Source organism: Ovis canadensis, chromosome 21 (genome assembly GCF_042477335.2).
Source record: "Ovis canadensis isolate MfBH-ARS-UI-01 breed Bighorn chromosome 21, ARS-UI_OviCan_v2, whole genome shotgun sequence".
NCBI classification, from domain to species: domain Eukaryota; kingdom Metazoa; phylum Chordata; class Mammalia; order Artiodactyla; family Bovidae; genus Ovis; species Ovis canadensis.
Window position 1 is genome coordinate 45,131,992 of NC_091265.1, and position 14,188 is coordinate 45,146,179.

Sequence of the window (14,188 nt, forward strand, 5' to 3'; positions counted from 1 at the left end):
CTAATACCCGACGTCAAAGCTCATCTCACTGGGGTCCAGGAATCTCACCCTCCCCTCAGCCCTGCCATCAGATAATGGAAAACTCTGACCTTATGTCAGGTTGTCATAAGAGACAGCTACAGCAGCAGGACACGCTGAGGACGAGAGAGGGGAGAGAGAGCGCTGGGCTTCAGAGAGGCCAGCCCAGCAACCTGGTGTCCATTCCACCTCTAGGGCCCTGACTTTGCAGGCCAGATCTAGCCAGGAGCTTGAATGTTGGTGCACCGACGATGTGCACCATTCACACGTGTGTGTGTTGTGTGTGTGTGTAAATTATATCAAGCACGTATACAAAATGAATATACAGCTTGATGAACTGTAACTCCTACCCGAGTCAAGAAATAGGACATTACAAGCACCCAAGAAGCCCCCCAGACCCTAGTGTAAGTTTTTCGTTTATAGTCACAATAATCTTTACAAGAAAGGAGGTGTTATTATCCCTGTTCATCTGCGAAGAAACTAACACTCAGAGAGGCTCAGAAATGTCCTAAAATTTTTTGGTTCATCAGTCAAACCTGAACTCCGGAGTGTGTTTGACTCCAGGGCTCCTGCCAACCCTCCACCAGCGTCTCCCCCCTGAAACGTGAGGAAAACACGAGAGTGCACAGATGCCGTGAACCTCCTGATCCCCGCAGTCTGGAGGGCTGCACGCAGGGGTCCCGCACCGGACGGGTGGTTGGACCTGGCGAAGTTGGGGCCTTTGCCACGCCCATGCTCACACTCTCTGATTTCATATTACTGAAATCAAGTTTCAGGGAGTGCAGGTCCTCCCCTGGCCTGGTCTCGCCCTCCCCAACTCTGCATTATGGATGGAGTGAATCATCTGGTAAATAATTCACCTGTAATCAGGATGGTGAGGGTAACGGGAGATCCGGGGTGGATGTGTCAGGAGGGCCCCCAGTTGGCAACCTGAGCCAGACTGCCCCCCAACCTTCCAGGGCTGGGCTTTGCTCTGGAGAGAGGGAGCCTGAGAGGCGGGCAGGAGCCTCAGCGGGGCGGCCACGCAGGGAGATGGGGCCATGGAGGGTCAGGGGGCCCTGCTCAGCCCCCTCGGCCTGCTGCTGCTGCTGGCACCCCTCTGCCTGCTGCATCCAGGGGCCTCGGGTGAGTGATGCTCAGTCCGCCCTCCACAGGCGCCCACCCCTACTCACATCCCATGATTTCTTCCCCTTGCTTCCTCCGGATCCTCTTTCTGCCCTTGTGTAGCCGTTCAGTGAAGCCCGTTGACTTCATCCACCTGCCAGACACCAGCCCGTGTGTGCTGAGTGACCTCTCGTGCCAGGTCGGGAGGCAGGGCCAGAGCACCGAGAGTGCTCTGCTCTTCTGAACTTTGAGAAGTCATTACAGCTTGTGCTGAGGGCCACTGTCGGGGTGTGAGCTTAGTGTGACACGGTCAGACCTGGGCTTCAGGACGTTCCCTCCAAAGCTGACAGCTTTCAGGGAGCTGGAGGCAGTGGGGAGAGCTTTGCAATAGTCCAGGTGGGAGATGCTCATAGCGTCCAAAGTAAGGTCCACGGGGTTGGAAAGAACCAGTTTCTGGATTAAATGCCTTTCTCCTTGACCAGCTGAACATCAGAATCTTGATTCTGATCCCATCCCTCCAACTCCACACCTGTCTCCCCCTCTTCTCTCTCTGGGGAAGCTGACAGCAGTGGGGAGAATCTGAGGTCAGGGATTAGGCAGGGCTCCAACCCCAGCTCCTCCATGTACCGTGTGATTTTAGACGAAGTGATTTCATGTTTCCGAGTCTGGGGAGGGTATGCCATGGTTGCTATGGTGAAGATCAGTAGGTGATCAGCAGGGGAAGAGTTAAGGGCAGGCACGGTATGGGGGGCACTCAGTCAGCAGAAGCTTGTGTGAGGGAGCCCTGGAGATCAGTCGTCCCCGGAGGCATTTATCTTTCCTAAGTTTGCTGAGGCTCCCTGCAGCATGTTGACCAAAAGCGACAGAAGAACAGGGTGCCCAGGCAGGCGTGAGGTTGCCTGCTGGATCTGCCTTCCCCATCGCTGCTGTCTGCTGCCTGGTGGACCGGAAGCTCCATGAGGGCAGAGATGGAGGGCTCATTTGTCACGGTAGCCCATGCAGGCGCTCCAGATTAACAGCTGATGAATGAATGGGTGCTGGGTGGGCTGACTGCAGGCTGGGATCATCTCACCTTTGCTGCAGTGAGTCTGGAATCCCCTGGAGTCCTTATGCAGATATCTCCAGAGCCTGAGTTACCAGTGGTCACATACACCTCCTGAGCCTCGGGGGTCGTTGTCTGGCTGGTCATCAGATTGACTTCTGGATGGTTGTTAATATACAGATTCCCGGGCACTGACACCCCTCTCCCCACTCGGGGATTCTGACTCAGGCTTCCGAGATGAGGCAGGAATCTACATTTTTATCAAGCTTTCCGAAAGGCCTAATGGGAACCTCTGCTCCCTAACCCCACCAGCTCATACAGCACAGCCCAACAGGAAGCTCTGTGGGCCCCTCAGAAACTGTCTCTTGTCCACCAAGTCCCTTCTGGACTTTGGTAAGGCTTATGCTGCCCTATCGAACCCTGCTGGGCCGGCCCTCCCTGCAGACCACCGATAACAGAGATTGTGGGCGAAGACCAGGAGCAGGAGACCTCAGCCCAGCCTGGACACTCTGCATTGCCTCTCTGTCTCCAGGGCAGCCCCATCCGACCCGAGGAGCCCCCAGGGAGACCTCCTCCATCCAGGGAGTGCGAGGCGGCTCAGTGGAGCTGGCCTGTGGTGCCCAGTCTGCCCCCCTGGTGGTCTTCTGGAGCTTCACTCCCCTGGGCTCACTGATTCCCCAGCCCGTGGCCGTCGCCAGTGGAGGGGAGTCCAAGGTGGAGGCCAGCGCCTCAGCTCTGGGGGCCGTGAGTCTGCGAAACAGCAGCCTGGTGCTGTGGGAGCTGCAGGAGGGGGCCCGCGGCCACTTCCTGTGCCAGGCCCTGCATGCGGCCAGCGGCCAGCTCCACGCCACCTCCTCTTCCCTCGCTCTGGCCGTGCTGGGTGAGGGGCCTGGCCGGGCACCCCGGTGGGCTTGAGCTGCTGTGCGTGCTGCTTGGAGTCTATCTGCATGTGCTGCCTGTCGTGTTCTGCTGGGCTCGGGTTCGATGGGGCCCTCCTCCTGGGAGCAGGGACACCTGGGATCATGGGAAGGGACGCTCAGGGGCCTGCCAGCAAGTGCTGGGCCACTGGGCATGGCCTGGGTCTGCGATAACAAACACAGGGCCTCTCCTTCCTCTGGCCAGTGCCCGTATCGAAGCCTCAGGTGCGGCTGAGTGACCCGTCCCCAGTAGAGGGGGCCTCCTTGGTGGCTACGTGTATAGTGCGGGAGGGCACAGAGCCCGTGACCTTTGCCTGGCAGCATCAGGCACCCCGGGGCCCTGCAGAGGCTCTCATGGGGGTCACAAAGCGTCTGATCCAGCTGGACCCCGTCAACCGGACACACCTGGGCTGGTACACGTGCACTGCCCACAACGCCGTCAACCAGCTGAGCAGTGAAGGAGCCTTCCTGGACGTCATCTGTGAGTCACAATGGCCGAGGGGAAGGGGTCAGGGCTGGCACCCACCTACCCACCTGGGCTTGGCCTCCTGACACATCTCGGGACCCCCAGGAATACCCTAGCCCTCCAAGAGGCTCCAGTTGGCGGGAGTCAAGGCATTGTACCCACTGGTGTCAAAGATGGCTCTAATACAAGGCATTTTCACCTTTTCAAGGTCGAGGGCCTCTATTCCCAGGAAAATGTTCATACATTCATAGTCAGTTTACCCTAATTTCAGGGGTGGCTCAGAAATTCTGCTTTTGACCAACTGAATCCTGAAGAAACAGGGAGGGAGTTTCAGTGAAAAGAGAGGGTGGCAATTTGATCCGAAGTCTAAGGCTGAGAGGTTGCAATTAGAAATCAGAAACTTGTCTTGAAAGCACCAATAGCAAACAAAGGATTAGAAAAAGCTCCAAAACAAGTGAGGAAAGAAGCAGAAATCTGTACAAAAGTGGACCGAAGACAAAAACAGTTATTTCAGTAAAGAGAACACATGAAGCAAATTAACTTCTAAAAATTTTTTTTAAAGATTTTTTTTAATTTAAAAATGAAATCAGTGGTTTGTGTGAAAGATGAAGACTAGGATAATCTAGCGCTATACTGTCCAATAGGGCAGCCACTGTGTGACTTTGATCTCTCGGGATGTGGCTGAACCTGAGATGCGCTCTGAGTGTAAAATGCACACTAGACTTTGAAGATTTAATCTAAAAATAAGTATGTATATCTGTGCATATATATGGGCTTCCCCAGTGGCTCAGACAGTAAAAAATCTGCCTGCAGTGCAGGAGACCTGGGTTTGATCCTTGGGTCAGGAAGACCCCCTGGAGAAGGGAATGGCAACCCACTCCAGTATTCTTGCCTGAGAAATCCCATAGAGAGAGGAGCCTAGCAGGCTACAATCCATAGGGTTGCAAAGAGTCAGACATGACTGAGTGATTAACACACACACACATCCATATATATACCTATATATACCTATATATATATATATTCATCAATACTTTTTAAAAATGATTTTTGACTAATTGTACGTTATTTATTGATTTATTTTTCAAAAATTTTGGCCATGCCACATGACATGCAGGATCTTAGTTCCCCAACTGGGGATCAAGCCCATGTCCCCTGCAGTGGACACACACAGTCTTAACCACTGGGAAGCCAGGGAAGTCCCAATACTTTTTATGTTGATTGTGCATTGGAACTATATTCTGCATGGATGTGGTTCAATGAAATATTATTAAAATTTGTGTGTTTTTTTCACTTGGTTGGGTTTGGTTATTTTTCCCTTCCTAAGACTTGGAAAATTTAACACATGTGTGGCTCACACATGCCTATTGGACAGTGCTGGTCTAGTACATTTAAGGAGCTAGGACTCTGCCTAAGGATGTCCACTAATGATGGTGGCCTGTGGAAATCGTCAGCAGAGGAGCATGGGGGAGACAGGTGAGAAGTTCTTGGGAAAGAATTAGGAGCAGAATGAAACAGGCAGAGAATTCAGTCCTTTCTGGGAATCAGGGAGAGAGAGGACCCAGGAGACAGGGGCAGTGAGGAGGGCTGGCTGCTAGGGTTATGCTCAGGGCATCTTCTCACCCTGTTTTCATCCCTTTCCAGTCTAAAAGGATCAACTGCCCCAGTTCCAAGAAACCCCTCAATCCCAGGCAGATGGGAAGGACGGGGCACTCTGCCTCTTTTCTGCCCAGCTGGGTCTTGCCCATCCCCCCACCCCAATTCAACCAGCAGTCCCTCAGGGAAGCCGCACAACAGTCACAGCTGCCTTCCTGAGCTCCCCCAGCCCAGGGTGCTCACCTGCACCAACCCTGGTCACCTACACTGGACTGTGCCAAAGGCCCCTGCTCCTTGAGTTCCTGGGGGCCTAGCACAGTATTGACACACTGGTACATCATAGATACCCACTGGGTAGGGAGTAAACTCAGCGACGACTATACGAGTGACTGAAGGAATGAAGGCTGGGATATGACAAGCCTTCCTTGCCCTCCAGATGGTCCAGACAATCCTGTGATCACCGTGGAGCCACTGGGGTTCACTGAGGAGGGGTTTGGGGCCAGTGAGAGGGAAGAGGTGACCCTGAGCTGCCTGGCTGCATCCAACCCCCCCAGCCTCTACGTGTGGCTTCATGACCACACTCGGGTGCATGCCGGGCCCACCTACGTCATCGCCAGTGCCAGCCGTGCCCACACAGGCCTGTACACCTGCCTGGCCCGCAACAGCCGCCTGGACACCCACACGCAGACCAGTGTCCAGCTCACCGTCTACTGTGAGTGTGTGGGGAGGGGCCCCTTGCAACAGGAGCCGCCCGGACCTCTGCTCGGGCAGAGTCCAGGGGCCCTGGTGTGGACGTGGATTGGGAGGGAACACTTGGGAAACTAGATGGAGTTGCTAGGTGGTCAGAGCGGGTCTATAAAAGCCCTCCAAAGTGGGAAGGGGTGGGAAGATGGGATGACCATATGTAGACCCCTCCCCAGGGAACAGTTCTTTCACCCTGGGGACTGAACTGAGGCACAGAGAAGGGTAAAGAGAGTGGGGCAAAGCAGAGAAAGGGAGACTTCCCAGGTGGGGGACTAGGGGGGCTCTGGGATTCCTCACGGACTCTGAATACCCACCCCTCTCCCAGCCTCTGCCCTTGGCCTGAGAACTATGCCTTTCCCTTATCAGCCCCTCACTCTTTCCCAGCTCACCAACTTCTCCCTACTTCCTCCACCCTTGACACCTCAGGCCTCCAGGCTCCCAGGTCGGTGGGGGGTGGCGGGGGTGGTGGGCTGTGGCACACCGCTCCAGCCCTGCCCTCACACGCTTCTCCACCCAGATCCCCCCAAGGGGCGGCCCTCCTGCGCTGTTCTCCCTGCCCCTGGGGCACTGACTTTGGTCTGCACCTGGCCTGGGGGGCTTCCAGCTGCCCAGCTGCAGTGGGCCGGACCCCAGGGAGCTGGCCCCACTGCACTCAGCAATGTCACCTGGAGTTATGCAGCCACCCAGCTTGCCAACAGCAGCGCCTTCACCTGCACTGGCAGGCACCCAGCTCTGGCTCTGCCCATGCTCTGTAGGATCACGCTGTGTGAGTGTATATGGTAGATGGCAGGGCATGCCAGTGCAGGCAGAGGAGTGGGCAGGGGGCCAGGGCCCAGACCACTGGGGCCATGGGGTCGGAGAAGGGGCTGCAGACCACGGTCTCCCAGACCTGCCGCTTAATGGGGAGGTGGCAGCACGGCTCAATCCCCACCTCTAGCTTTTCTCTCCTCTCCAGCCCCAGTCTCCATCCACACGGTGGCTTAAGTCTGGCTTAGAGCCCTGGGACACCCTTGTTACCATCTCCCAGCCCCCAGGGAGGACCTTATTTTTACTGGTCTATTCTTGCACGCTTGCATTATCCACAGGGTCTTAAAGAGTTAGTTGGACACGACTTAGTGACTGAACAGCGAACAACAATTATTGCATGTTGGCCTTGAGACTTGCCTTTAGTTTTCTTTCTACCTTGGAAACTCCTACCCATCTACCAAGGCCGAGTTCATATGTCATCCTGTCTTCAGTCCTCCCCCGTGAAGGCCCAGAGACTTTGTCTTTCTACCTGTGCTCTAGCACACATCAGATTCTACTGCACTCTGTTCCCACTATTTCCCAGGCACATGGTCAGCCCTCAATAAACGTCAAATGAATGACTGAATGAGTGAGTGAGTGAGACAGTGTGTACGCAGAGGCATGAGTGAGTGAAGCAATTAATGAAGAGTGAAGGGATGGGTAGGCCTGCCAGCCCTTTCTCCTCCTGTAGCGCCGTGCTGAGCCATGATTCCCTACCCAGGGGAACCACTCCGGAGCCCCACTTGCTGGACCATGGCCACAATCAGAGACCAGTTCATCATGCTGAGCTGTGAGTGGCCCGGAGGCGAGCCCCCTGCTGTGCTGAGCTGGCTTGATGAGCAGGAGCAGCCTCTGGGCAGCAGCAGCTCCTCTCCGGCCATCTACCTCCTGCAGGCCCTGGAAGACCTGGCTGGCAGAGAGTTCACCTGCCGGGGCACTCACCCACTCAGGGCCCCTGACCCCCTCTGCCGGCTGCGGCTAGGTGAGTCAGAGCTGGGGTGAGGGGCTCCGGGGGTTGGCGGCTGAGGAGAAATGCAAAGTGAGTCAAGAACCTGTGTCACCTTCCCTCCCAGGGATTCAAGTTTTTTGATGCATAAATTTAGGGGATTTGGTCTAGGTCTGTGTTGTCCAATAAAAATATAATGTGAGCCATAGATAGAATTTAACATTTTCTAGTAACCACGTTTTAAAAAAGTAAAAAAGAAACAGTGAAACATTTTATTTAGCTTGATATACCCAACACACTGGTGGCTCAGACGGTAAAGAATCTGCCTGCATTGTGGGAGACCTGGGTTTGATGCCTGGGTCAGGAAAATCACCTTGAGAAGGGAATGGCAACCCACTCCAGTATTCTTGCCTGGAGAATTCCATGGACAGAGGAGCCTGGCAGGCTACAGTCCATTGGGTCACAAAGAGTTGGCATGACTGAGTGATTAACACAACACACTGATATACTAATTCCAACATGCAATAATAAAATTATCAGTGATATTTACATTCTTCTTTCTTTTCATACTGCCTTCAAAATCTAATGTGTGTGTTTCTAGTGGCAGAACATCTCAATGTGGACTGGCTGCATTTCAAGTGCTAAATTGTCACATGTGGCCGGGGAGTGAGGGAGGGGGACTGTTATTGGACAGCAAGGTCTAGACTTGGAGGGAATTCCGTCGCCCTCATTTTCATCAGTTTGCACAAGGTGCCAAACTGTTCTTGATCTGCATGAACGAATCAGGCACCAGAAGTCCTCTTCTGCTTTTCCCACTCCCTCTGTTCTTGGTCTGATTTCTTTCTCTGTCTTCATCTGGCCATGCCAGTCTTGCTTATCACCAACTCATGAACAAAGAATTAAACATTGGAGTAAAAATTTGAGAAAAGCGAACGGCATAGCCGTCACCTAGAACAGTTCTCACAAAATGCTTCACGTCTTGGTCTGCAAAGGCCGAGTGACTAGCATGGTTTTCAGGGAGGTCCACCACTCAACATATTTCTTTCCCTTATTACTCAGCCTCAGGACTGGAAATTCCATCATAGAAGATTCATGAACACCTGAAACCCTGGGTCTTTAGGAGTTAGTCCATAAAAACAGCACCTGCTGTGGGCCGGGCCCACTGTGCCCGGGGTGGAGGCATTGTGGGCCTTTGGGAGATGGGGATAGGAGGCCCTGGGCCAGGTGCTGGGAGGAGGTGGTTAATGCAGAGGTAAGTAGGGCGGGGGCCCACCTGTAGGAGCTGCTCTGGGGTCAGGAGGGAGAGAAGCATCATGAAATATAACTACTGTCTGTAAAACTTGGAGTATGTGGTGCTGGGAATGCGGCATAGAACGAGAGGCTGAAAGAGGGGGCAGACCCGCCAAGGCAGGCTTCACTCTCAACTCTACAGTGCCCCCATCTCGTTTCTCCCCTCCCCACTCCCTCCACCACTGGTCAGCACCTCCCCTCTGAGCATCCCCACCAGCACAGGGGGCACCTTCTCAGCTTATCCTCTCTGTCTTTGCAGAAGCCCCTCAACTGGCAGTGGCTGAGCCCCGGGTGTCAGTGCTGGAGGGGGAAGAGGCCTGGCTGGGATGTGCCCTCCTGGCGGGCTTGCCACCCGCCCAGCTCCTCTGGCTGGGCCCTCAGCGACGGCAGGTGGAGCCAGGCACTTTGGGATTCATGCTGCACTCTGAGGGGACCCAACTGCGCCTGAGTGTCCAAGGTGCCGACCCAGCCCGACACGGGGGCACTTACCAGTGCATGGCCCAAAATGCCTTGGGCAACAGCAGTCGGAGCGTCCTGCTGGAGGTCCTGAGTGAGTTAGGGGTGGTGTGCACGTGTGTGTGTGCACGCAGAGGGGATGGAGAACCTCCAGCCACTGCTCTTTAGGTGGAAAGGCACATGGATTCCCTGTTTCAAACCTTGGATGTGTCATCTTTCTCAGGCACAGATGGACCCTCAAAAAACACAAATCCCACATGAACGTGAATCGGATACCCTCAAGTTCAGGCAAACAGTACTCCATGTAGTCAGAATAACCTCCTTTTCCTCCATTTATAAGGGGCTTCCCTGGTGCCTCAGACGGTAAAGAATCTGCCTGCAAAGCAGGAGACCCGGGTTTGATCCCTGGGTTGGGAAGATTCCCTTGGAGAAGGGAATGGCCACCCACTCCAGTATTCTTGCCTGGAGAATCCCAGGGACAGACCATGGAGCTGCAGAGTCAGACACAACTGAGCGATTAACACACACCTCCATTCACAGAGGAGGAAACTGAGGCCAGTGTGTAAGTCTAGGGTAACAAAGACTGAAACTACACAGAAGTGGTCGAGGCTACACCCCCATCTCCGCATCCCCACACCACCAGCTGTATCTCAACAAAACACTAAGAAGCCCTCGAGCACGCACATGAATGCGCACACACGCCTATATGTGTCCCTGCCTTCACCCCAGGATACCCAGCTCCCCCCAACGTCACCATCAGCCGCCTGACCTACGGGAGACGCCGGAGCGAGGTGCAGCTGCAATGGGCCGTCCGAGGCCCCGGCAATCTGACGGGCTTCCTGGTGCAGCGAAGGGCCAGCGTCCCAGGCCTGGGGGCAGGGGCTTGGGAGACCGTGGCTGGTGACATCGAGCCGGAGAGCAGGGGCCGGCGGCTGGGGGGCTTGGACCCGGGGGTCCGCTATGGCTTCCGAGTCCTGGCTCTGAATCATCGCACGGCTGGCCATCCCTCTGAGGTGAAGACACCAGGTGCCTGGGCTTGCGCCGTGGAGAGACTTGATTTTCTCCACTGAACCCAACCCGGGTCATTTTCTTCTCTGCAGGGCATGCATTCCTTTGTTCCTTCCTCCTGAGCCCCTCCACCCCCAGTCTCTGTCCTCTCCTCCACCCTCCCCATCTCAAGTAACCCCAATGCTGTCTTTCTGTCCCTCCCAGAGTCTCTGGAGGCCTGGGCCTAGTGGCGGGAACCATAGTCCAGCTCAGATCAGAAGAAATAGTGAACGGGAGGTGTAGTTGCCGGTAGTTGAATTAGGGTGAGGGCCCAGCTCTGCGCCTCAGTCTCACCTCCTGGGGCACAGGTGGGCTCTTGGCTTCCTGCTGTTCATTCTCCACCCTGGGGATTCCTTCCCTCCTGCACCAGACTGCCAAGATAACCAGACTACTGCCTGCTCTGCCAGATAGAGGGGCCTTGGCTGGGGACTCAACACCCCAGGAGCCCAGGCAGGCTGAGTACCCTCTCCTGGGGAGAGACCTGGTCTCCCGATCCTCTAGGTCGAGGCCTGCTCTTGATCCCATTCCCCAACCCCCAGGTGGAGGGCCAACCGGAGGAGCAGGGCACGGCCTGCATGATGCCCCAGAGCCACTGTTGCCGAGTTCAGCAGTGGCTCTAAACCTGCCCTGTACACCCTCTCCCAGCGGACCCTCCCTTCAGCGCCTACGCGGCAGTGCTGGGTGCGGCAGGCACAGGAATGGTGGTGGCGACAGTGGCCTCCCTGCTGGTGTTCCAGTATGCTGCCCGGCACCCGGACACCTTCCCCTGTGAGTGCGAAGCTCAAGGACTGGGCTGTTGACCCCAAGAGGCAGCCCCATATTAGACAGGCTTCCCTGCTGTCTCAGATGGTAAAGAACCCACTTGCCAGTGCAGGAGACGCTAGAAACTTGGGTTTGATCCCTGGGTGGGGAAGATCCGCTGGAGGAGGAAATGGCAACCCACTCCAGTGTTCTTGCCTGGAGAATCCCATGGACAGAGGAGCCTGGTGGGCTATGGTCCACAGGGTTGCAAAGAGTTGGACACAACTGAGCAACTTAGCACACAATTCGTAGACTCCCCTGGGCAAAGAATCTAGGCTCTTCCTTAGTTGTGACCTCTTCCCAAAGCTAGGAGTCATCAGGGCTCCAACCCTGAACCTTGGGCATCTTGGGCCACCCCCTTCCAGGTTCCTGACCCTGGGGAGAGGAGGGTTATTCTCCCGGGACCTAGGCTGGTTGCTCAAGAAACACATCTCTTCCTTTTCTTCCTTCAGGCCTTGGGCGCTTGCTCATTCCCAGGTGGGTGTGGAAGCCCAATCATTCTGGAGGTCAGGATTTTCTTCTAACTGGACAGGAAGGCTGGGAAAGTATAACTTTACTCTTCACCCTCAGGGAGCAAAGTCACCAATATCAGGGCTCAAGGGGTGGCCCCGAGACAATGCCAGGTAAGCTCAATTTTACCCCCAAACTCGGGAGCATAGTCATGAGTCACCCATAAAGCTCAGTCTCCCTCGTCCGCTGGGAACAACCTGGGATGCCCCCAGGCATCTCTCTTTCCTTTGCTTGTGTCCATTCTCTGTAGGCACTGAACCATCCCCCACCACCCCAGGTTCAGATCCTGCACAAGAATCCATGGAGCCCCCAGTAAATGTCACCATCACAGTAACGGCCGCACCATGAGTCCCCAAGTGGAAGGTGCCAACAGGCTTAGGGGAGACGGTGGGGGGATGGGACATTCCCTCGTCACATTGAATCTTAAAGACAAGGTAGCTAAGACCCTAACTACCCCTTCCTGCTGGATAAGCAGCTTTTTACAGCCAGTGGAAGGCTCAGCTGCAGGGCCTCTAATGACTTGGTTAAGAAACCAGTCCTGGCCCAGCTCATGGCAGACAGAGGTGGAAAAACCAGGAAGACACATGACTGTGGAGATCGCTGGCTGTCCGAGGGCAAGTGAGAACCACGGTGTGGGAACGGTGTCTGGAGCCATCTGACCTAGCTTCCTGCCTCCAGTCTGAGTTCGCACACTGAATAATCTCTCAATAAATCACATGTGATGCTCTCACTGGTGGAGGGTTATTCCATTTGCAGCTCCCATGGGGAGAAGCTGACCAGCTTCAGTCGGGACCCAGTTTCCCTACTGGGAGGAAGCTAGGAGATGGGAAATAAGATAGGCAGGTGTGTGTGTGTTCCCTTCATGCAACTGTGGCAAGAAATGTGCTCTTCTCCCATCTAAGTACTAACCAGGCCTGACCCTGCTTAGCTTTCGAGAGCAAATAAAATCCAGCGCCTTCAGGATGGTAGGGCCATAGAGACGCGATCTTCTGGCTCTTTCCCAATTTCCAGCTCCTTCCCCGTCAAACACAAGCTGCACCAGGGCTGGTAGCAGAGCCAGGTGTCCAGAGCCCTTGTCTCCCTTTCACCTCTCATGCAGGCACAGCACAGAGCCTGCCATGCTCAAAGGGCTCACAGTCGCCGGACTCGAGAGTCTGTGCCAACAAGACGGGACAGGGGTTCCTGCCACCAGGCTGGGGGAGCTGGCTGCCAGGGGGCCCGGGGCTGGCCAGAGTCACACTCTGTCAGCCGCCGGCATGACTCACTGGCTCCGAGCGTGTGTCTGACATCTGGGTGAAACACAAATGCGTGCTTGTTCCACTGCCTGCGCGAGTCGGCAGGCCTGCCTCCGCGGGGGACGCAGAAGAGAACAAACAGCCAGACGGCCAAGGGATGGTCCTGCCAGGAATCGGGAAAGTGGCGCCTGAAAGGAAACGGACGCTGACAAGAACAGCGCTCTCCTAAGTTTCTCAAGGACTCAGTCTCTCTCCACGAGAAGAGGGCTTCGGGTTCCCTCAGAGCTCTCAGGGCTGGGGCTGAGGTTCAAGGCAGGCCTGTTTCAACCTGGGGAACGCTGCGCGACAGGGCCCACCCCAGGCAGAAGTCCCTGGTGGCTTTCTGGGCGAAGCAGCCCAGACACTGGGTTTGTTTTTGGCTGTGCTGGATCTTGCTGTTGTTTAGTTGCTAAGTTGTGTCCGACTCTTTGCGACCCCATAGACTGTAGCCCCCCAGGCTCCTCTGTCCGTGGGATTTCCCAAGCAAAAATACTGGAGTGGGTTTCCATTTCCTTCTCCAGGGGCTCTTCCTGACCCAGGGATCGAACCCGTGTCTCCTGCATTGCAGGCACGTTCTTTACTCTCTGAGCCACCAGAAAAGCCACTTGGGAAGTGCCAGACCTTAGTTGTGGCCTGCAGGATCTAGTTCCCTGACCAGGGATTGAACCTGGGCCCCCGGAGCGTGGAGTCTTAACCACTGGACACCAGGGAAGTCCCACCCCAGACACTTTTTTTTCAGGGCAGTAAAGCTAAGCTGCTTCTTAAGACTAAATTTCTGGGGTTCACATGGACATGGCTCTAGATTAATGGTAAAAATAGACAAGGTCTGAGAAGGGATCCTTCTTTCTCACTCTCCTCTGCCCTCATTTCCTTCCGAAGAAATGCTAAGCCTCCTAAGGGGATGTATCTGCTTTGACAGAGCTCCTTGCTGCAGATATTTTCCCAGCCACACATAATGTATTTGTCCTGGATCCTTTTCCTTCAGGGCCTGGATCTCTGTAGTCAGATCAGAAGGGATTAATTCACTTGACTCTAAGTTGCGCAGAGGAGGTTTTTAAGGAAGGACAGGTCCAAAACTTTTCAAAGACATGCACCCATCTCCACCACAAGCTATAAGCAGCTTCACACAGGCAGGGAGCTTCAGAGACCTGCATCTTCACGAGCTACTCTACATGAAAGCAGCATTCTCTT

At 55.0% G+C, this 14,188-nt stretch overlaps 1 protein-coding gene across 1 annotated transcript; it reads left to right on the forward strand.

The window, feature by feature from the left end:
* The first annotated feature begins 1,058 nt into the window (after positions 1–1,058).
* On the forward strand, positions 1,059–12,071 carry VSIG10L2 (V-set and immunoglobulin domain containing 10 like 2). The gene is made up of 11 exons (XM_069566638.1): positions 1,059–1,143; positions 2,697–3,044; positions 3,287–3,562; positions 5,580–5,855; positions 6,405–6,653; positions 7,395–7,655; positions 9,169–9,459; positions 10,095–10,391; positions 11,058–11,180; positions 11,666–11,719; positions 11,974–12,071. Exons 1-11 carry the CDS (start codon positions 1,059–1,061, stop codon positions 12,069–12,071), a joined length of 2,358 nt encoding a protein of 785 aa, XP_069422739.1.
* Positions 12,072–14,188: the final 2,117 nt, after the last annotated feature.

Coding starts and splice junctions, on each gene's coding strand:
- VSIG10L2 (XM_069566638.1), top strand. CDS start 1,059: ATGGAGGGTCAGGGGGCCCTGCTCAGCCCCCTCGGCCTGCTGCTGCTG. Junction 3,563..5,579: donor AGCCTTCCTGGACGTCATCT/GTGAGTCACAAT, acceptor CTTGCCCTCCAG/ATGGTCCAGACAATCCTGTG. Junction 11,181..11,665: donor GCACCCGGACACCTTCCCCT/GTGAGTGCGAAG, acceptor TTCTTCCTTCAG/GCCTTGGGCGCTTGCTCATT.